The sequence below is a fragment of the Acartia tonsa genome, chromosome 6 (genome assembly GCF_053477335.1).
Source record: "Acartia tonsa isolate MP-2025a chromosome 6, ASM5347733v1, whole genome shotgun sequence".
NCBI lineage: Eukaryota > Metazoa > Arthropoda > Copepoda > Calanoida > Acartiidae > Acartia > Acartia tonsa.
In genome coordinates, this window is record NC_137265.1 from 11,968,234 (window position 1) to 11,992,186 (window position 23,953).

Below are 23,953 nucleotides of genomic sequence, written 5' to 3' on the forward strand. Positions count from 1 at the left end.
GTATAGGACTGTTTAGATCCTCAGCAGGACAGGACAGGACTGGTAAACAGGATTATCAGAACAGGTACACACTTATTACATCTGTATAAAGTAGTAGGGTGTGTGTGTGTGTGTGTGTATAGAACTGTTTAGATCCTCAACAGGACAGGACAGGACTGGTAAACAGGATTATCAGAACAGGTACACACTTATTACATCTGTATAAAGTAGTAGGGTGTGTGTGTGTGTGTGTGTATAGAACTGTTTAGATCCTCAACAGGACAGGACAGGACTGGTAAACAGGATTATCAGAACAGGTACACACTTATTACATCTGTATAAAGTAGTAGGGTGTGTGTGTGTGTGTGTGTATAGAACTGTTTAGATCCTCAACAGGACAGGACAGGACTGGTAAACAGGATTATCAGAACAGGTACACAATTATTACAGATATAAAGTAGTAGGGTATGTGTGTGTGTGTGTGTGTATAGAACTGTTTAGATCCTCAACAGGACAGGACAGGACTGGTAAACAGGATTATCAGAACAGGTACACACTTATTACAGATATAAAGTAGTAGGGTATGTGTGTGTGTGTGTGTGTATAGAACTGTTTAGATCCTCAACAGGACAGGACAGGACTGGTAAACAGGATTATCAGAACAGGTACACACTTATTACAGAAATAAAGTAGTAGGGTGTGTGTGTGTGTGGTTGTGAGTGTGTGTGTTTGTATGTAATTCAGTATATCTATATATTTAGCAATGTTCATTTATTAATGCCGTAATTTTTGTTCATGTACCACATCCCTATGGCATTGTAAAACCTAACAAGGATTTCAACATCCATGAGTAGCCAAGCACAAAAAGTCATAGATTGACAAACCGACAAAGGGAGTTTCAGATCAGATGTTCAGAGGTCACAAAGAAAATTAAAGTAAATTGTGATGAAACCTTATTGCATTATAGGTCTTTTATAGCAAGACTGACTGACTGACGGACAAAGTAAATTATAAACTTGAATCTTATAGGTAAAAAGTATCTTTACAAAATATCTTAAATAACAGACAAGAAAATCACATTTCCTTACAGCGGTACCGACTGACGGACAAACGAACAGACACGTTAAATTATATATCAGCTAAGTTACTAGAAAGTGATGTTAAAGTGAAAATTTATTTATTTGTTATTTATGAAGTCTAAACTAAAGAAAACTTAATGGTTTAATAGTATAACAAAAGACTTGTGTTTATAAATGGAAAATATTAAAAGTTAATTATTGCATAACCTAATTAATCTTTCAGTTTAAAACTCAATAGGAACTTCCTGTTTATTACATCCTTTAGGGATAGGACAATGGACACTAAATTAATCCTATCCCAATTTTCAGCCTTAGCACCAGGAGAATGACATGGTTTATAGATTAATCTTACAGTCAAATATCTCATATCCTTCTTAATTATCTAAAATAATTGGTTTCCGTCCATATATATTATTTGAGATCTCAAAAACCGCTGGGATGGTAGGTCAAAATTTCCACAAAGCTTTGTGTTGGTTATTAATAAGCCATAAGATATTAAATGGCCATGTTTATTTTATATAAGGATTTTAACTAAAATTTAATGATAACATTAAAGATTTGTTAAAAGAGTCTTCTATAGATTAGCCAATTTAAAAAATCTATCAACTCATTTCAAAACATTTGCTGTATCTAATTTAATATTTAAGTAAGTACCGATAAAAAGTAATCATTTTGTTATTTTTCTGATTATTAAGTAACAGCGGTTTCTTAAAATAATACATTAAATGAAATCACTCATAAATAAAAGTGTTTTCAGAAGTTAACTCTGATGTAATTACTGTAACTGAACCGACTATAACCCCATCCCTAATGTTAAAGTCAACACCTGTCCTAAATTGGTTTTATTAGGCTGGGCCAAATTATTTATTTTTACTCGTAGCTTACATAGCCAAAATTAATCACAAATTTATAGCTATGAAACTAAATTAATTATTAAGTATTTCACTGGAGTTTATATTTTGGAAAGCACATTTTATCGTTTATTGTAGATTAGGCTAGGTTAAGTAACTTTTTTGTAGCCTTAAATTCAAGTTTTTTTTTAGATTTTGGACCAACCTATTATAAATGTATATTATAGCACTCCATGATAACAAATTTTTTACCCATCACTCTTTTACTTAATTACGGGAGAGTCTTAATTTCTGGCTTATAAGTAAAATTGTTTTTCAATGTTTTGATTAAAAGCTTTTTGTAAAGAAAAAAGACATTTATAATTTTGTGTATATTGTTAAACTGTTGTTTTTGATTTATTGAATACCCTTTTAAACAAGCATTAAAAGCAATTTGATATTTATTTTCTAACAAATAACGTGAAGCTGCCAAGTTTCTTTTGAAACATAGTTATATATTATGGGACAAGCCATGTGCTTCCTTGTATTAAATCACATATGGCCACACCAATTTAAATACCTAAAAACAATACATAGATAATCAGTTAACAAGGATGATTCAGTTTGAAATCCCCGAAGATTGCTCATTAAAACAAATTTAGCACAATTACATTTTAAAGAGGAGGGGGGAAGGATAAAAGAGAGGATAAAAATGGAAATGGGCGGGGTTAGAATGGACTTCGGCCGGGTTAGATTGACCTCTTAAACCTTATAATTTTAGATTATTTGTAAATGGGCGGAGCTAAAGACTTGTCAGGAATAGAAGAAGACCACTTCAACCTTATGATTTAGGTTATCTGTAAATGGACGGAGCTATGGACTTGTATCAGACTGGTCAGGAATGGAAGATGACCTCTCATACCTTACTATTTCAGGTTATCTGTAAATGGGCGGAGCTATGGACTTGGATCAGACTGGTCAGGAATAGAAGATGACCTCTCGAGCATTATTATTTCAGGTTATCTGTAAATGGGTGGAGCTATGAACTTGGAATAGACTAATGGGAAATGGAAAATGACTTCTCAAACATTTTTATTTCAGGTTATCTGTAAATGGGCGGAGCTATGGACTTGGATCGGACTGGTCAGGAATGGAGGATGACCTCTCAAACCAGGCACGGTTACAGGGATCTAAGAAAGGATTTTTTACTGAGAATTAAAAAACAAAATATTTAGATACAAATTTAAGTAAAACCTTTTTCACTTTTTCATATATCCATTACAATCAAAATTATCTAAATTTTTCACATAAAAATAACTGTCTTTAAATTATTGAATATTGTTTTCATTATTTTTCCATTTCTTATCTTTATAACCGTGTGATTCAAGGAGACGAGTGACCATAATCTGGATGATTCCAGGGATAGAAGGATAGGAGGAGGCTGTAAACAAGAGGATACAGATATTTCCAGGTTTCATATAATTCCTAAAAAATTTGTCGAAAAAATATTTCTTTTCAGTATGTATGTCCACCAAACCAGGGTTTTTAAGGCATAAATGGATAAGATCATAGCCGATAAATTGATACACATCCTCTATAATGATACACAAAATTACCCCATCAGTATATTACAATTAGTGGTTGAAACGTTTTGACACTTAATGAACCACCAGGGTTTTTAAGGCATAAATGGATAAGATCATAGCCCATAAATTGATGCACATCCCAATGATGATACACAAAATTACCCCATCATTAGATTACAATAAGTGGTTAAAACGTTTGGACACTCAACTGAATGAACCAATTAATCAAAATTCAATTTAAGTTTCCAAAGTTGTTAATCCTTTAATACGAAAACGTTATTTAAAACTTTGGGGACTAGTGTAATAAACAGACCAATGTCCCCTCTCTTCCTGATATTTTATTCAGTTTTGATTTATGAATAAAGTTTTTCTTGTTTTTTTCTTCAGGTTAGACCGACAGGATCTTAGCACCAGAAGTCCAGATTGCCTGCAGGATCATTTCAATAGGTAAAATTTTTTGAATTTTTTGAAAATAACACAATACAACAAGAAAATTAAAGGAATTAAAATGACAAGGATGATTATGTCAATATATGTAAAGTGAATAGTTAGAAATCCGGAAGATCTTTATAGTGCCTGTAAAAAATGACGCCAGGCAAAACAAATGACCAATGACAGGCCATACCACAGACAAAATTACCAATGGCAGGTTAGTATTTATTTGAATTGACCAATGGTAGGCCAGTTTGAAGTAATTTTTTATAGGCACTAGAAGAAGCTTCAGAAATAAGACCAATCATTTTATCCCTTTTCATCTGGAAATAAATTTTTAACCCTTTGTAGACGACGGAGAAAGAATCAGCTTCCACAAGTACAACAAAGACAGGCAGCTAACATGAGAGAAAGGTAATATTTTATTATGTCATTGTTTTAATGTAGTTTAGATCAGGGTTCTAAAGGGATAAGACAATGGCCGATAAATTGATCTACATCTCCAATGATGTTACACAAAATTACCTCTTCTGTAGATTGCAATTAGTGGTTAAAATGTTTGGACAACTAACTTAATAAACCAACCAAACAAAGTTCAATAAAAGTCCCAAAAGATGTTAAGCCAACGAATAGGAAAACGTTATTATTAAACTTTGTAAGCAACAGAAATTACGAAATTTGTCGGGGTAAACATTTGGCTAAACTAATTTTACAATGCAATGTAAACAAATGGAATTGGGAGATAAAGAGAGAAATGAAGGAAGTGATTTTGATAAAAATATTTTCTCGTATTTAGTCGAATCCAGTGGATAGGAACCGGTTCTCATCTATACGTAAAAACTATGTCTAGCATCGTATTATATCCAGCTTTCTACGAATATAAAAATGTACAATCATAAGATTAAAATCAGTTTTTTTAGCCGGTGCCTACGGAATTTTAATCTCATAATTGTACATTATATATCCGCGGAAAGCCGTTTATAATACGATGCGAGAAATAACTGTTAATTAGAAATGCTGGTTCCTTATGCCTATAAGTAATTGTTTTTTTTTATCTTTTCTGTTTCTGGAAAGAACTTATGTATTATTGAAATATAGATAGCTACATAATCAAATATGTAATAAGACGTTAAAGGTTTAAAAAAGAGCAATATTAAACAAATACTTGTATAATTTAGACGAAGAATGCAGAGTATAAACGATGCTTTTGAGAGTTTGAGACAACATATACCAACCCTTCCTTATGAAAAGAGATTGAGTAAAGTAGATACACTCAGACTTACTATTGGGTAAGTTTTTAGTTTTTTTATGAAAAGTTGAGTTGAAAACCTACTATTTTATTTCATTTTTTTTGTGTGGAGATACTGTAATTTAAAAGGTATATTTAAACCTAAGAATTCTTTAGATTTAGACACTGCTAGTTCTTGCAACCTTATTAAGAATAATCTAAAGTCTTCATAGTTTTGAATCCAACGAATGAGAGAAATTGTTTATAGAACTTATTGGACCAGTAAAATTTATGTTGTTCTTGTTGTGCCACTTTTGAATATTTTTGTCCTTGTTTTTTATTTATTTAAGATTATCACAAACACATAACATAAGATCATCATAATAGAAATATTGTAAATTGGATTCAGGAGGATTAATAATAATTTTTTATGGATCACTTAAATCCAATTATATTAGATGATATAATATTGTTGTTTATGTAGTGTTAATATTAGAATAAAACACTAGAGGGAGAAAGGATTAAATAACTGTATCTCCCCATCGCAACCACCTTGTGCAACCTTTCTATGCAACCTTTTTATTTTTTAATTATTTAGTTTTTAGTTTGTTTGTTTATTACTTAGGTTATAGTGGGTACTGGGTAGCCTGCTGGGGTTGGACATAGGAAAAAAACTAACCTCTCTAATATTTTTTCTTATTGCAAAGATTTAATTAAATTTCTATATAGAACCATCCCTTTTCAAGATTAAGTTAAAACTCTTTATAGTGGTTTTTGAAGCTTTGCTAATCTCATTAGAACCCTTTTCAAATTTTCAATGATAAAATCTAAAATCTTATAAATCCCTTAAAATGAATAAATCGCAAAGATTTATAACATCTGGATTTATAAAACGCTAAATTTATTAATTATATAACTATCAAGGATGAAATTTTTTAAAAAGATCAGAAAATCCGATTAAAAAACAATGACATAAAAGCATGATATCTTGCCTTATTATCCTAGAAATCACCACCAATAGAAACGAATAGGACTATTTTAACGCTAGTACAGCTGAATTAACGTATTTCGAGAACTATTATAAAAGGTTTGAATTCGATAAGATGTTTCTAACAGCTAACCTTCGTGATAACACAAACATACGGGCGTGCGGACGTGCAATTTACATGTCATTTTATTTCAGACTAGCAGAAATTTTAAGGGCCAAATAGTTTTTCATGTGGATGGTATATACCTCCCTGGAATTTGAACATGTGTAGAATGTTTTGAATGGTAATCCTCGATTATGTTAATTGTTTCTCAATATACCACACATCAAAATATAGTGGGATACAAAATATCCATTCTGCACCAGCTTGTCTCAGCAAAATAATTGCTATTTAAATCAGGGTTCTTTTGTATACCATCTAATTATGATAAATAAAATTACCCCCCATGTAGATTAAAATTATTATTGTAAAAGTTTGGTCGATGTTTTTGTTACAATGTTAACAAATAAGTTTCTAAAACACAACGAATGACAGAACAGTTTGAAAACTTTGTAAGCAGTGTAATGTAAAAAGTGTTGATCTAAAAGGTCATATTTAGTGATTTAAAAAAAATATTGGTTAAATTTCAATTAAGACTAAATACATATTGTTTCGGAACGCATGCCTTGCCGTTCTCGAAATCTTATCTCCAAGCCCTCCGAATGACCAACATAGCGAAGTTTACAAATGTGTATTTATTACCATGAAAACAGTGAGTCTAAAACAAAAATATAAAAATTAATTACATAATATTAATGGTTTATTATTTTTGTAAGATCGAGGTTGCGTGATTTCAATTTAATTAAAAATATAAAATTTCTAAAAAACTTTAAATTGGCACGAAACATATTAAATCGCATCAGAAATTGATAATTTTAGATTCAAATGATTCATAAAATTAAGGAAAATATTCGTATGTCAAAAGTTAGCAATTAAATGGTCTATTTGTTGAAAAATTAATGTTTTAAATTTCTTCGTAAAAATATACCATTCTACACTTATTATTAAGAATTAAAGATAAATTCTTACCACATATGATGTCAAACTAAGCAGGAAGGCTTATTTGAGATCTTCCACGGATTAGAGCGCATGTATATTCAACCAATACATTATTTTCATTCACGTAGCTCTTCACATGGGAATCATCAAAGGAAAAATGCGCGTCTTTTTGTTTGTTTACAAGCGACGCGCGGAGATAGTTAGGAATGCCACGTAACACACTCATTCTCTGGTGTAAGGAAAAGGGAATTAATGGGTTCGAACTTGCCAGGGAATACAAGAAAATACATTCCAACACACACCCGTCTAGTCACTGGGAATCGAACACAATAACTCATCTTAGCATCATGCGTGCAGACAGTGTCCACAAAATCACAATCTCATAACGCATAAATTACAAGAGTTTAAAATGGCATGGCCATCAGGCCTAAAATTAATTATGGTAACTTACGAACACCACAATAACTCAAACCGACTCCACTACCACATAAGGATAGGAATAAGGAATGGGAAAAGCATTCAACATTCAAGAAATGCACATTTACCACTCACACATCTCATTATATCATGGCCTCATAATCTCAATTAAATTTAGAATTACAGACCATGTAATTGCGAATACATGAATTAATATTCAATAGTACCTAAACTTTGATTAGGTACCTACATAATAATAGGCAAATGATTTTTATATTAAAAATCGCATCAAAAATTAAATAATCAACTCAAACTTTTAAATCAAAAGAAAGAAAGATTAAATAATGACATTTTTTCTACTAAATCCTTTTGCTAGAAAAGAAAAGTAAAATTTCATAAAAAACTTCTCAATAATTAGCATTTTCCAGCGGAAAAATACTCGGGCTTACATCTAAACATTTTTAAGATAAGATAGGTAAGATCCTTAAATCTAACATGTTTTAATAAAATAGATACTTAAATCTAAATAAAATATGACTGTAAAAATCATCAAACATCGGAAAATTAAAATTTCATAATTTTAAATCTTCGTGAATCAAAATTGCGTAAAATTAAAAATGCAATTAAATATGCAAATTAAAATTACCAAATAAAACAAAAGCTCAATATAAGAAAAGAACTTCTCTAAATGCTGAATTTGCAATTTCTCTCTGTTTTAAGAAGAAAGCAACTTGTACATATTCATACAGTCAAAATTAAGGCAATTTGGGGCCTCAGTTAGAATGAACCCCTCAAGATACAAACTAACCAATCTTTCAAATATTAATAATGCCATGTTCCAGCTATCCTGACGGACGTTATGTCTTTCCATCACAATTTTTTGATACTGCATAATTTCCGACAGGATTTCTGGCGCAGGGCTGCATCAACTGAAATAAAACATAATTAGTGATGTTTAAATCAAATCAAAAATTAAAAGAATCATGAATAATTCAGGAAACTTTTCAAAATCATCAATCAAAGCAATCGAAATAAAATTATCTTATGCTTTAGTTTTGCCGTTCTGTGGTATGTCTGGCCGAGGAAACAGAGCTAAGATACACCATAGAGCGGTCTTATTAAGCTTAAATCTTCGAACTCAAAGAATCTACTTAATTCAAGGCGAAAAAAAATCTGCATTTTTTCTTTAGGTACATCGGTTAAAAGGTAAATAGTAATAATTTTAATATGCATGTAATATTAAATTATTTATGTGATTATAATAAATCTTAAAGAAATATTTGTATGATGTAAAAAAATCTCATTGTGTTAATTTTTTATCATATCGAATTTCAATTAAACAAGGATAAAATTGTTCGTATTTGCGTAGGTACCTAGGAAAATTTCCGCGAAAAAAAAATCCCTGGTCCCGGAAAGACTTAAATCATTGAAAAAACTTGCGTGAACATATAAATAACTTAAGTTTGCATTTCAAATGAAAAAATCTTGCGTCGATTTGAAAGTTTAAACGAAATTGCGTCAAAATTTGCGTTTTTTGTCTTTCGAAAAAAAATATCTGATAAATCTACCGTAAAAATAAAATTCAAAGTTAAACAAGAACGATACTTATACTAAACTTTGGGTAGATTGATCTTGAGCAGACGTCTTGCGGAAGTCTCGTTACTCGTGGCGGCTGCGTCATCTGATAATTTGTACTTGCAAACCACGGTCCTCCCACCTGGGCGCACTTCTTCCACACGCCCCAATCTGAACTTCTTCATCAAACTTGTGCTATCGTCGATCAGCACCACGTCTCCCGGCTCGAGCAGCACCTCGTTGCGGCGCCACTTGACGGACTTGAGTAGCTCAGGCATGAGCTGCTCCTTGTACACCTGATGGAACTGACGGGTCAACTCCTCCAAGTTCTCCAGCCTCCTGGTGATGGGCTCCTTGCAACCTGTCTCGAAGGTGCAGATTGCATCGTTGGTCCTGCCGCCTAACAGATCAGCAGGTGAAATTATTCTCCAGCAATTGACGTCATCTCCTTGGGTGGCATAGGCCAATGGCTTAGAATTCAAGACTCTTGCAGTCTCAGCACACAACACCAATAAATCATTGAAGGTTACAGTAGCACCAGCCAACTTCTTGTTCAACACACGCTTGACCAGCCCAACCTGCCTCTCCACAGTACCTACGAACGAGTGTGCTGCAGTGGGCACAAGATGCCATTCAAAATGCATCCTGGTATCCTTCAAAAGTTCATCCATAATTCGTTTGGCACCAGCCATATTGGTGCCTCTGTCTGTAGTAACCCTTCTAGGCATATTGTAAAACGCCTGAAGTTTTCTCAAGCCGACCAGCACGGCTTCAGTTGAATAATCGGTCAACACGTCAACAAACACAGCCTGTGTGAATCTACAGGCCACAATCAACAACCAAACTTTGTACTTGGTCTTGGAACTCCTGGTGCCAACGCCAGGCTTCACCACTTCTATCGGCCCCGCAAGGTCCATATGCACCTCCTTGAAGGGCATTGAGGGCTCAACACGATCTGGCAGAATATTAGCAATTGCGGGACTCGAACGCTTGGCATATTCAATGGAACATGCAGCACAACTCTTGACCACTTTCATAGCCTCCATGCGGCCATGTGTGATCCATGCATACCTGCGGCTTTGCGCCAACGTTTTACGATGGCCTCCATGCCCCAATTCATCGTGGGACTGTTGAAGGATGAGCCGCGCCAGCCTGTTGTGGCGGCTGAGCAAGACAACACCTGGGCTATCCTTCATAACTTTCCTGGGGCCTCCAGCAGCGGCCTCAAGAGCCTCATCTCCCCTCCCGGCCATTTTCAATATTGTGAATGACCTAAGAGGAAAACATCCATCATGGGCCAACAAACCTGGACCTTGTGATGATAGGGTTGAAGGGAGTCGGCGTTCCCCTCGGCGTCCATGGTCATCTCCTTCTCTTGGTTGAAGGAAGTCAAAAACAAGTCACAAACAGAATCCATGTATGTATTTGTGAAAGTATAGTTCTCATAATACCTAGAACTATCATTGTTGCTAACACCATCCTCATTTGTTGCAACGGCACGTTTCTTGACAAGCAACATTTTAAAGCAGTTGGCAGCCTTAAGAACTGCTGCCACAGTCCTCCTTGCCTGCCTGTAGGTCCTTCTTGCCAGGGACCTCCAGAAATCATTGTCCACCACCTGTGTGAACATTACCTTGAGCTTCGCCATCTTGGGATTTAGCTCGCTCTCGGGAATGGATGCATTTACCTCACCCGCCGTCTTAACGGGCCACTGGTCCTGTTCCAGGCGCAACCAGCTTGGACCTTCCTGGTATGTAGATCCAGGTTGTACATCCTCAATCGTACACAAACCACGCGTCGCCAGGTCGGCGATGTTGTGTTGGGTTGGAACCCATCTCCAATCTTCAGGGCTCGTCAACTGTTGTATCTCGGAAACACAATGACTGTTGAAAACATTTAGCATAACACTGTCACTGGATAGCTGAGCCAGGGCACAGCTGCTATCACTAAAAAATACTTTGCCAGAAATGTTGAAAGGTAGGGCTCTGACAACAGTATCCACAAGCCTTGCCAAAATTAGACAACTAAGCATTTCTAACCTTGGTATAGACTCTATCTTCACTGGTGCGACACGTGACTTGGCGCAACACAAAACTACATCATATCCTCCAGGAACTGGCCATCTCAGGTAGGTGATGGCTGCATAGGCCTGGTTAGATGCATCGCAGAAACCAACAACCATTGGAAGCCCCAATGGCTTATCAGGAACCATCGAACGTCTGAACGACACATTTCCAAGTGCCGAACGGTCCTGGAGGCTGGACACGAGCTCCGACCTCAACTCTCCAGGTATGGCATCATCCCAGTTGCATCCATGTATGCAAACTGAGCGCAGACAAAGCTTGGATTTAAGCAGCAATGGCGCTGCTAGACCCATTGGGTCATACAATTGTTGCACAATTCTCCAAACTTCTCGTTTAGTTATCAACTCAGGTAGACTTCTCCAGAGATCCTCCAGGTCCAGATCCTCTAGTAACTTTCTACCCTTAATCTTCTCGCCGTGGTTGGCTCTGACAGGTAGGAACAACTTATCCTGTTTAGGGTCCCAAACAAGGCCCAAAACTTTTACACTGTCAACATCATCTCCAGAATAAACAACAGATTTAAATCTGAAATTGCCAGGTGCAATCATATCTTCCAGCTCTTGGACCAGCTGGACAGCTTCAGGTTTACTGTTATGACCGCTCAAACAGTCATCCACGTAAGTACAAGTCTCCAATTTGACTGAAGGAGGATCTTGATACAAAATAAATTCAGAACTGAGTGGTTGCTGAACATCTCTCCACACATCCTGCTGGGCTACAACGTCACAACCTCTAATCTTCTCAGATCCATAAACATCTTGAACATCCTGCTGGGAACGTCCACCAAAAATACGACCAGTGAGTCTGAGGGCGGTCACGGCCATATCGCCGGCCAAGGCCTCACCAAAGTTGATGGTTTTGGTGAGGTAGACCTCCGGCTCTCCATCAACTGTATCAGCGAAAAAAACACGTTTCAGCTGAGAATCTTCATAGGTAGCTAACAATGAATTGTAGAACTTCTGAATATCAGCCACGAATGCACACTTATAACTTCTGAACCGAATAAGATTGTGCATCAGAGTATATAATGGAACTGGCCCGTCCATCATAATACTATTGAGGCTTAGCCCCTTGCAGCAGAGGCTAGAATTGGCGCATATCCTCAACGGCGTGGAAATAGACTCTTTATATGCGCAGACTAGGCTCGAATAATACACGGGCTTAGTATAAGCTAGATCTTCTGGCGAAGCTTTCTGATACACTCCACGAGACACAGCTTCTTGGAACACCTGGCAGAAGGTGTCATATTCACCTTTTTTGACCATCCTCTGCCGGTCACGTAAGCAGATTTTGTACGCCTGCTCAGAATTATCAAACAACACACTTGGCGGATGCTTGTAAGGATATGAGGCCGTCCAGATACGGTTCTCAAGATCCAACGTCAAACCTTCTTCAATCAGCTGCCGCTTACGCACGTCCAAGGCGGACTGCCCGGCGGCAATGGCGGCGCAATGACGGCAGTTCTTACAACCGCTGCACATTGATGGCGGCTGTATCCCCAAACTTTCTGTACTCAGGAACTCCATCTTGCTGACCTCCAACTTAACAGCTTTACAAGCGACAGGATTAGCAACAGTCCTGCCATCTGCAGACACAACTAAATAGCCTGTACCAAATAAGCTTCTGTACAGTCTAGAATCACCAACCATTTTATCTGCACACGGGAACATAGCTGGTGTTAAATGGCCGATAAGAACATCAATCTTACCGTCGACCATAGAAAAATTATCAGGCTTCATGTTGAAAATGTCGGCGGCGGCTGCAGGATCAATAGAACGCAACCCTTCTTCAGTACCAATGCTGGGCACTACCGCCGCCTCCAGAATATGTGAATTCCGGTTGCGGTCAACCAAACAAATCTTGACTGTAGGACATGCTTGGCTCTTTCCATCTGCCAGAGAAATAGTAGCTGTGCGACCAGTTGATGGCAACTCTAACTTCTTGGCAATACTTCTAGAAATCAACGTCAAATTTGCTCCAGAGTCCCACATAGCATTGACGGTGACTTGACGTTTGTCAGCCGCCAATGCTGGGAGCTGCTGCAACATTAGCATAAAATTGTTCTTGCTAAACAATTGTGATTCATACACTGCCGCAACTTGTCCAGCCACAGTCTCATGAATTAAGCTATTATGGGGCTGATTGCAGCTGTCAATGGTACAGCTGCCAAGTTTATCGGCTCTGGGACAATCGGCCACCCGATGCCCTTTTTGTAAGCAGAGCAAACAGGCGCCTATCTTCTTGATGAAGACTTTACGTTCAGGAACAGACATATCCCTAAACTTGGAGCACTTAAACAACAGGTGATCAGAACTACAACCTTCCGACGGGCAAGGCTGTTTCTTCTTGGTCTTAGCTGGAGACCCAGGTTTACCAACGGCTGTAGCTGCGGCCGCAGGATTACCTTTCTTCTTGGAGGGGGTGTCTACATCGATTGAACACCTCATCAAAATGGCGCCCCTCTGTTCCTCTATAATCTTCAACAGCTTAGGAATATTTGGGGTATCCATCGAGCCCAACGCTAGGTTGAGCTTATCTTGAAAATCACGTGGCAACTTCTTGGATAACATCTCCAGAAGGATCACGGTCAACCACTGGCTTGTGGTGACTTCCTCATCATCATCATCTTTAGTCAGCTGCTCGAGCTGGCTAACTGCACCACCAAACTCTGCTAAGACTGTCACAATCTGGTTGGAGTCCGACGGTTTAGGCTTCTTCTCCCATTGGTTGAAAAGGCAGAGCATCTGACGTGTTTTGGACTTAAAACGTGCATCAAGGTAAGCCCATTGAGATTCATGCGATTGAATCTGAATTAACTGAAGTCTCAACTCTTTATTTTTACAGACCTTTTCACTGCTTAACAATAACTGTAAATATGACGGGTCCTGTCCTACGGTAAGCTTTTTAAAATTGTCCTTGAAACTTACGTAGGCTGCCTCTGAGCCGTCAAAGCTTGGAAGAAGGCGTTCGTCGACACGATTCATATATCCTGGCGTGAATATAGAACCGGTGCCGAACTGTGGTGTGCCAAATGGTGACACAAATGGCGATGCTGTCGAGGCACCCGCCGTCGTTGTGGGCGGCTTCACAGGTTCAAGCTTAACCTCAGCCAGCCGTTTCATCAAAGCAGACAAAGTGTTTATAATTGGTTCTGGTAAGGGAAAGTATGACCCTTTAATAACTTTCACGATCTTTAAGCATCGATCATATAGTTCAGCCTTATGGTCAGGCAAATTATCACCAACTAAATCAACAACACTTTGAATGTCACTAAGCTCTTCTATAGCATCTAGAGCATCTTTCAGAGCACTATAATCCTTTTGCACAGTAACTATATTAGAATAAATGTCACTAAACTCCTCAAGCTCTTGGATTCTCACACCAAGCTTGCTAAAACCGACCATGATGCTATCGAATGTCTCGAACTTGTCATGGACAAGGATTGACTCCTTAGTGAAATGTCTAACGTCAAGTTCTGAAGATTCACTGACCAACTTCATCACTTTATTTAGTTCACTGGTTAGGGCCTCGACGGCTGGGCGCAGCCGCAATCCCAGTTGAGCGCCTTTATTCTTTTTAGGACCCATGATTGTCACAAAAGTTAACTGTACTGATTACGATTATAATAATGCGTGGTAAGGTATCACAACCAACACATTCACAAAACTTCACAGATATTTTCTTAGCCGCATCTGTTCTGTCTTGTTTTCATTGTTTCGGAACGCATGCCTTGCCGTTCTCGAAATCTTATCTCCAAGCCCTCCGAATGACCAACATAGCGAAGTTTACAAATGTGTATTTATTACCATGAAAACAGTGAGTCTAAAACAAAAATATAAAAATTAATTACATAATATTAATGGTTTATTATTTTTGTAAGATCGAGGTTGCGTGATTTCAATTTAATTAAAAATATAAAATTTCTAAAAAACTTTAAATTGGCACGAAACATATTAAATCGCATCAGAAATTGATAATTTTAGATTCAAATGATTCATAAAATTAAGGAAAATATTCGTATGTCAAAAGTTAGCAATTAAATGGTCTATTTGTTGAAAAATTAATGTTTTAAATTTCTTCGTAAAAATATACCATTCTACACTTATTATTAAGAATTAAAGATAAATTCTTACCACATATGATGTCAAACTAAGCAGGAAGGCTTATTTGAGATCTTCCACGGATTAGAGCGCATGTATATTCAACCAATACATTATTTTCATTCACGTAGCTCTTCACATGGGAATCATCAAAGGAAAAATGCGCGTCTTTTTGTTTGTTTACAAGCGACGCGCGGAGATAGTTAGGAATGCCGCGTAACACACTCATTCTCTGGTGTAAGGAAAAGGGAATTAATGGGTTCGAACTTGCCAGGGAATACAAGAAAATACATTCCAACACACATATCAAAATATCTTCAAATAGGATAACTTTTCTTAGATTTCAAAATCGTATTATTGAAATTAAGAATTGTATCTACACTCTTATTAAAAAAATTTCTGTTTCTCTTTATGTTGCGCTTTTTTATGGACATAATTGTAGATTACAATTAGTGGTTGAAACGTTTGGACACTCAACTAAATGAACCAACCAATAAAAGTCCCCAATGTTATTTGGCTAACGAATAAGAAAACGTTATTATATGCCTTTGGAGACGAGTGTAATAAAGAGGCTAATGTCCGCTCCCTATCTTATGTTATGCACTATTCCTTGCAATATATATATTGTTATTTTGTATCCACATTTGATATGAAGATTAAATATGGTTGAGCAATTTCATAACATTTTTATATATTTCTTATCCCATTTATACCCCCCTCCCCCATGTAAGACTAGGATAAGGGATACAGTTTCTCAAAATTGATGATTTTATCTAAAACTAATACTTAAAAAACAGTAATGTTATACAGTAAAGAAGTTATTCTTGCACATTCAGTAAATGTTAAATGATAATGAGTAAATTCTTTAAAAGTTTTATCAATGCTTATCATTTTTATAGTATAACTTTCTTGAATCTTTATCCTAACTCTAAACCGCCCCCCCCCCCCTATCCACTCAAAAAATACATAACATTGCTATTAAAAGATTGTTTACCTTTATATTTAAGTTTTTGCAAATTTTCAATTTTTAAATCTTTCTTAAAGTATTGCTTTTCTGTAATTATTGTTAAAGTAAGTCTTCCACAAATTTAAATAAGAATTAATTAAATCCTTTTGATTTGAAGCTATAGCAAATTTTCTTTTTCAAGAAGTGACGTTACATTGGAATATAAATTATTCTAAATAGTATCTAACGTTTTATAAAGTTCTCTTATTTGTTTGCTAAAAATTTTTGTACTTTGTTCATTAAATCTTCATAGCTGGTTCAAACTAGCAGTGTCATAATAATTTCAATATACAGAAGGGTTAATTATGTTTGGCGTTATTGGGGATGTACATCAATTGTACAGGATCGAAGATAAATAGACAAACATCCAAGTACTATTATAAAATATTGGCAAATATAAAATTAATATATAGACAACTGCAATGTCAATAAATTAATGACCTCCTTGATGACAAGTGTCAATAATTAGTTTATATACATACAACTTTTGTTTAAATTTTGTAATAATTGGGGAATAAATGTAAATATTAGAATAGCATAGATAATTAGTGCGCGCAATTTGTCATGGTGTTTTAACAATTTAACCAAAAATAATGATAGTTGGCCTTATGAAAGTATATTTTTAAAGTTTAATATTGATGCTATATGAACATATGGACATGTTTAAATTGAATAAATGGTAATTAAAGGTTTTTAATATAAATAATTATTGAAATATTGAATCTTTTACATCAAAAGTTGGCTATATTTGTTTAGCGCAAATGTATGGCTACTAATTTGTTCCGGGATATAAGGTGACAAAATTGCTGTAACATCCAGGGGGTATGCAGGGATAGGACTATTGACAATAAATTTATTTACTATAAATTTAGTTCTGCTTTGATTTCTTTAACATATAAAAATGTTTTTGTTGACAGTATGGAATTTTATATTTTTCAATTTTAGTATAAAACTGGGGGGTTTATTTTTTTATTACCGATTTCACTTGGAAGTTGTTATCCATTTCCAAAATAGTTTAAAACCTTCGAAGGACCTATGAAAAACTTAACTGTAAAGAAGAATCATGTCGGTTCATCGGTTAGTGAGTACACACAGACAGAAAAACATCCTATTACTTTTATTGAGGTTGTTAGCATTCTTCTATAGGAGCTAACTTGCCTGGTATTCATAAGAACTTACTGTCTAAAATTAAGATTACTTATTGAAACATATATCTTTCTCTAAGACTTTATGTCCAAAATTGGGACTACTTTTAGAAACCTATATCTTCCTTTCTCCCTGAGTATGACACATGCCACTAATAATTAATATTACTTCTAGAAACATATATCTTCCTTTCTCCCTGAGTATGACACATTCCACTAGTAATTAATATTACTTCTAGAAACATATATCTTCCTTTCTCCCTGGTTATGGCACATGCCACTAGTAATTAATATTACTTCTAGAAACATATATCTTCCTTTCTCCCTGGTTATGACACATGCCACTAGTAATTAGTATTACTTCTAGAAACATATATCTTCCTTTCTCCCTGGTTATGACACATGCCACTAGTAATTAATATTACTTCTAGAAACCTATATCTTCCTGTATAACTGAGTATTACACTGCCATCAGTAATTAATATTACTTCTAGAAACATATATCTTCCTTTATCCCTCGTTATGACACATGCCACTAGTAATTAGTATTACTTCTAGAAACCTATATCTTCCTTTCTCCCTGGTTATGACACATGCCACTAGTAATTAATATTACTTCTAGAAACCTATATCTTCCTGTATAACTGAGTATTACACTGCCATCAGTAATTAATATTACTTCTAGAAACCTATATCTTCCTGTATAACTGAGAATTACACTGCCATCAGTAATTAATATTACTTCTAGAAACCTATATCTTCCTGTATAACTGAGAATTACACTGCCATCAGTTATTAATATTACTTCTAGAAACCTATATCTTCCTTTCTCCCTGGTTATGGCACATGCCACTAGTAATTAGTATTACTTCTAGAAACCTATATCTTCCTTTCTCCCTGGTTATGACACATGCCACTAGTAATTAATATTACTTCTAGAAACCTATATCTTCCTGTATAACTGAGTATTACACTGCCATCAGTAATTAATATTACTTAGAAACCTATATCTTCCTGTATAACTGAGAATTACACTGCCATCAGTAATTAATATTACTTCTAGAAACATATATCTTCCTTTCTCCCTGAGTATGACACATGCCACTAGTTTACATAGAAAACAAAAACTTATGTTATGGTATGTTCTAAATTGGACATGGTTTCTTCAACTAATTTCCTATATTCAAAATATCCCCATTTTTCAAACCCCTTCCCCTTCCTTTCTTAAATCAATGTATGTAACCATTGATTATGTACAAAATTTACTCTGCTGTAGATGAAAATTATTATTAAAAAGTTTTGACACAAGTATATTAAAACTAAACAATCAAAATTTAATAAAATTATCCAGAGTTTTTGAGCTAACAAATGACATAACGTGTTTATATTATCTACATAAGAACAGCAAAGAAAGAAAAAGGGGTTTTATTGAAGTTTCTATCAAAGATTTATGGGAAATTGATTATTTTTATTCCCCATTAAAAAATTTTGGAATAAATGACATCTTACATTTTTATGGCCCTTAATTGCTTACTGTATACATAATTTCTTTTGATTGAAATTTATCTCTTTTTTATGTAGGATTTTTAAATTGGAAAAGTAAATGCTGTAGAAACAAGGAATACATTATCCACAAAAGCGAAACATTAAAATGGTAGGACAAATGAACATTTGCACTTGTATAGTGTCAGAACTGAATAATTAAAATATAGATATATAAGTTTAAACAAAATTTGTTGCAAAACTGCTTAAATACAGGAAACTGAATAAGGAAATACTTACATTTTAAGGACTTGATTACAGAGAAGCTTCGCTTATAAAATTGAACTACATTGTCGTAGGAATCAGTATTCCAAAATTAGATGAATATGACATAAAAAAGTTTAAAAATCAGTATGCCAACCTACAATCCATTTAACACTATTCTAATAAAACCTTATGAATAATGTAACAAGTGTACAATTAGCTTCATGACTCTTAGAATATGGTAATCTATATGTTAATAAACACCACCTATTCATCTTAATTGTAATTGTCCATATTGTCCGTAACAATATTATTAGGTTCAAGTGTTTATTCTGACATTTTAGACAATTGTAATAGAGACATATGCAGGGAAATTTATGCTTTCAACAGAATTTTTATTAGATAGTAAGTTTGAATTACCTTTAATAATATAGGTACACGTATTTCCACCCAGGTGTACCAATCTTAAATAGATATACATACCTATTTAATACCTTTTTTATAATTAAAGTGAAAATTTTGTATTTATCCCTGAATTTAAATTCCCCATTCTTGCTATGTGTTTCTTTTAGCCCAGATGGTTATAATTGCTGTTTTTACAAAAGGACTTAAAAATTTATATGAAACTAGCATTTCTAAAATTTCTTTCCCAAAATTCCTTCAATTATCAAGAAATCTCTGTAATGATAATGGTTTAGCTATTTAATTTTTGAAAAAGATTAACAAAATTTTAACCTCTAGATAGAATAATACTATAGTTTAGTAAATTTTGCCTTTTTTGTTTAAATTGGTTAATTTGTATGAGCACTATTGAACTTGGATATAATATGAAGTATCCTCCTATAGTGACTTGCTAATATGTCAACAATTCAATAATAATAACCATAATCAATACAAAATTATTTGCAGGGATGTAGGAAATGTTTAAAAATATTTTTTTTTAAATACATATCCTTTGATATAAGTAAGTTTTAGTTGTTTGCCCCTTAAGATATTGCAAATCACTGAACCGATTGAGTTCTCCATTTTAGAGAAAGCTTCATACAAGCTCCGTGATGGTTTAAAGTAATTATTTTATTGATTTAAGTCTTAGGATGGTTTAGGCTATTTTTCTACCCACATTTAGTGTATATTTACTTTTTCTTTTATGTACAAGTTGACTGTACCATTTGTTCAACTTATTAAAATCCAACACATTTTTAAAAGCGAAGCTTTTCTATGATCAGGGTTTGTCCTTCCGTACATCCGTCACGGATAGCTTTTATCTTTAATTTAAACACATTAGAATAGCCTATTGATTTAAAACTTGTTATGGTAATTCCTTTTTGTATGATATAATAATCTTTTTAAACGGACCATTTGAATAATAATTTCTAGGACAACAGGGTACAATATCATAAGAGAAGCATCTGTATAATCCTATAAGCGTAATTATGTCCTTAAACAGAAAATGTTTTGTACTACTTTTTGATATCATTTTAGCTTCGCTTTTCTTTCTCTTACAAAATATTTATACATTGACCGTCATTATAGAGTATTAAAATGATTTAAAGATCCAGCTTAGGATAAACAATTAATATGAATTATTTATCAGATATTGTCTTATCACTTATATCCCTGAATAATTGACTTGTAAAAAGAACAGTAGGATAAACAATTATTATGAATTATTTATCAGATATTGTATTATCAAATATTTTATTACACTCACGAATAAAATGGATTGGTAGGTATAAATATTTTTTTATCCTTATATAAAGATAACAGTCTGTACCGAAGGATCTCGCTAACGGCTGAACCGATATGGTTCCCCTTTACAATGTAGCTTCTAATAGGTCCAGTGAAGATTTATAACAAATATACAGGAGGGTACCAACACTCTCCCGATAGAAAAAAACATCAAAAAAATTATAAAATTTCCCTCAGTTCAGGTTGCACTTTTACAGAGGCTTCATTTTAGTCTTAAATGGTTTCATATTGTGGAAAAGGTGTCACCACACCTACCAAGACAAAATTATTCATTCGAAATTTATAGATTTACCAAATAATGTTTCTTTGGGGTGTTTTTATCTACCGTTAGCTCAAAACTTTTATTTTGTTATTGTTCTTCCTTTGATCCCTGATGCATGATAATATAAAATTAAGTGTAACCTTTTTGTTACATATGTCTATTAGAACCAGGGATTATGTATAGGTCAATGGATTATAGATTATACTCCTTCCTTGTCCAACAAGTGTCTTTGGTAGCTTGTAAATTTAGAGAAAGAAGGGTTAAAGAATCATTTATAGGCTATAGTCCTTTCCCTCCCTGAATGAACCTGTTCATATGTTGACTTTTTTGTATTTCAAGGATATGTACAAAATTTTGTGTTTCTATATGTAGATAATTTGTATTAATTCTCTTTAAAAAAAACAAGTATAATTACGTCCATGTGTTATTTTTTAATAATTATGTTTCAAAAAGTTTCTTGCATATAAAGGTCCGAAAGTTGTTAACTCACTTATTATAATTACCCCTTAAAATTTTCTGCCATTCTATTTAAACATTAAAATCTTTATATTGAAATAAGCATAGTATACTTACAAACTGAAACCCACATAAGAGCTATACCTAACTAATGAAATATGTATGTCTAAAGTAATCTGATATTGTTTATTACAGGAGATACGGAAAGTGTCATGTATGACGTCATAAAAATACGTGTAAATCCATCCCTTTTTATGGGTTTCCTTTCTCAATTCTTTTATCCTTCCTTTTTAGACGCATTTTAATGACGTCACACATGACACTTATGTATCTTTTAAATTACAAATATCCAGGTATATAAATTTCCTGGCAGAGATGGTATCCACAGAAATCCCAGATCAGAGAAATACCTAACTAATGAGATAATTATAACTAAATAGATATGATATTTTAAACTTCTGATTTCCAGGTATATAAATTTCCTGGCAGAGATGGTATCCACAGAAACCCCAGATCAGAGATACACAAGAGATCCTAACAAGAAAATTTATCTCAAATCAAATAAAGGTAAATTCATTTAAAGCTTGAAAATTAAATTTTTTTTTAGAAAAAGCTTTAATAAAGAGATACGATATGTTGATCCCTGGGAGGAAGGGAACGTAAATTATACTGGTACCCAAAGTTTTTTTCTTCGCATTCTCTTATTTGTTGGCAACTTTTGGATATTTTAATTAATTCCTAATTGGTCTGATTGAACAAAACAAAAGTTAAAAGATAATTAAAGTCCCTCCACAGATTATGACGTCATACGATAGAATAACCAATGAGAGGCCAGCATAAATTTTACCATTAGTAAATTACAGTGTATACTGGCCTCTCATTGGCTATTCTATTGTATGACGTCATAATCTGTAGAGGAACTTTAATCATCTTCCCCTGATGAATAATTCACAACATCTAGACTTTAGAAAAACCTGTAATAAAGTTATTAGATAATATTATATTTGTTATTAGTATAATTAGAAAACAATTTATTTTCTCATAGGTCGATTTTTCTTTGTTAAGCTGCTTATTTCTGTAAGCTAATGATTAACTAATTCAGGGTTGATGCTCCATTCTCTAAGCTGGGCTAGCAGCCGTGATTATATTATAAATGGAATAGCCCACACAAAACTATGGACCCCAGACGACGCTGCAACTGCTAAATTAAATGGTTATTATCCCATTGATGCATAAATATTGAAATTTTGTTGGTATTATTCTTATTCTTTTTTGTTAACGTTTGATTTTTATGCAAAATATAGCAAAATAGTTATAAAGCTTCCTAGAACCATATGAAAAGCTACACTGTAAAGGAGAATCATATCGGTTCATCAGGAAGCGAGATTATTTTGTACAAACAGACAAACATCCTCTTATTTTAACATAAAGATTACTTTATAATTAGAACCTTAATTTATTATTTTCAACCTAAAAATAAATTTTTACTATTAATTTGCATTAAGTTGAAACTATATGTGATAAAAATTTAAGTTGTAAATAAAATATTGTAATAAAATATCAGTCATAAAATTTAAAAATCTTTCCAGTATGGCTTCGAAACCAATTAATATCCGCTGGATTAGAACCGATTATCAGCCATACTGAAAAATCATGTATTGCATCGTATTACAGACAATTTTTCCCAAATATTATAATAAAATTAATTCCCCTTTTTGTCAGTCCGGGCTAACAAAATAGTTTTAATCTTATAATTTTTCATTTTAATATCCGCCGAAAGCTGTCTATAATACGATGCGTTAAAAAACTATTATCTTATATCTTTTTCATTTTATATCTTGAAAATATTAGTTATTGTTCCTAATTGTACATTATTTGTAGCAAAGCTACTCTATATATAACTATTGGTTGCCTGTAAGAATGCCAGTACGTTGATATACTTCCCAAATTATGATACACAAATCATCCCTTCTGTACACCGAACCTGATGAACCAACCAATAAAAATTTAATATAAAAGTCCCCAAAGTTATTGATTATAAAACTTTGGGGGCTAGTGTAATAAACAGCCAAATGTCCCCTCACTCCCTAGACTTATAGTTACTTGTTTATCACAGGATTTTTGTATTGAAAACCAAAATTGATCAAATTAAAAGAGTTTTTTAAATGTTTATTTTGGAATGTATTGAAAATTTAGTTTTAAAATATTGTTTATCTTCTATTGCTGCGCTAATTATGTTCGTACTTATTCTT

General features: G+C 34.0%; 1 protein-coding gene across 1 annotated transcript; it reads left to right on the plus strand.

Annotated features, from left to right (window-relative positions):
* Window positions 1-590: 590 nt before the first annotated feature.
* Window positions 591-23,671, plus strand: LOC145321862 (pancreas transcription factor 1 subunit alpha-like). Its single transcript, XM_080163493.1, has 8 exons — window positions 591-644; window positions 2,990-3,062; window positions 3,277-3,359; window positions 3,862-3,921; window positions 4,258-4,320; window positions 5,085-5,195; window positions 22,171-22,268; window positions 22,804-23,671. The coding sequence occupies exons 2-8, from the start codon at window positions 3,039-3,041 to the stop codon at window positions 22,935-22,937; spliced, it is 573 nt and encodes a 190-aa protein (XP_080019619.1). The 5' UTR covers window positions 591-644; window positions 2,990-3,038; the 3' UTR covers window positions 22,938-23,671.
* Window positions 23,672-23,953: the final 282 nt, after the last annotated feature.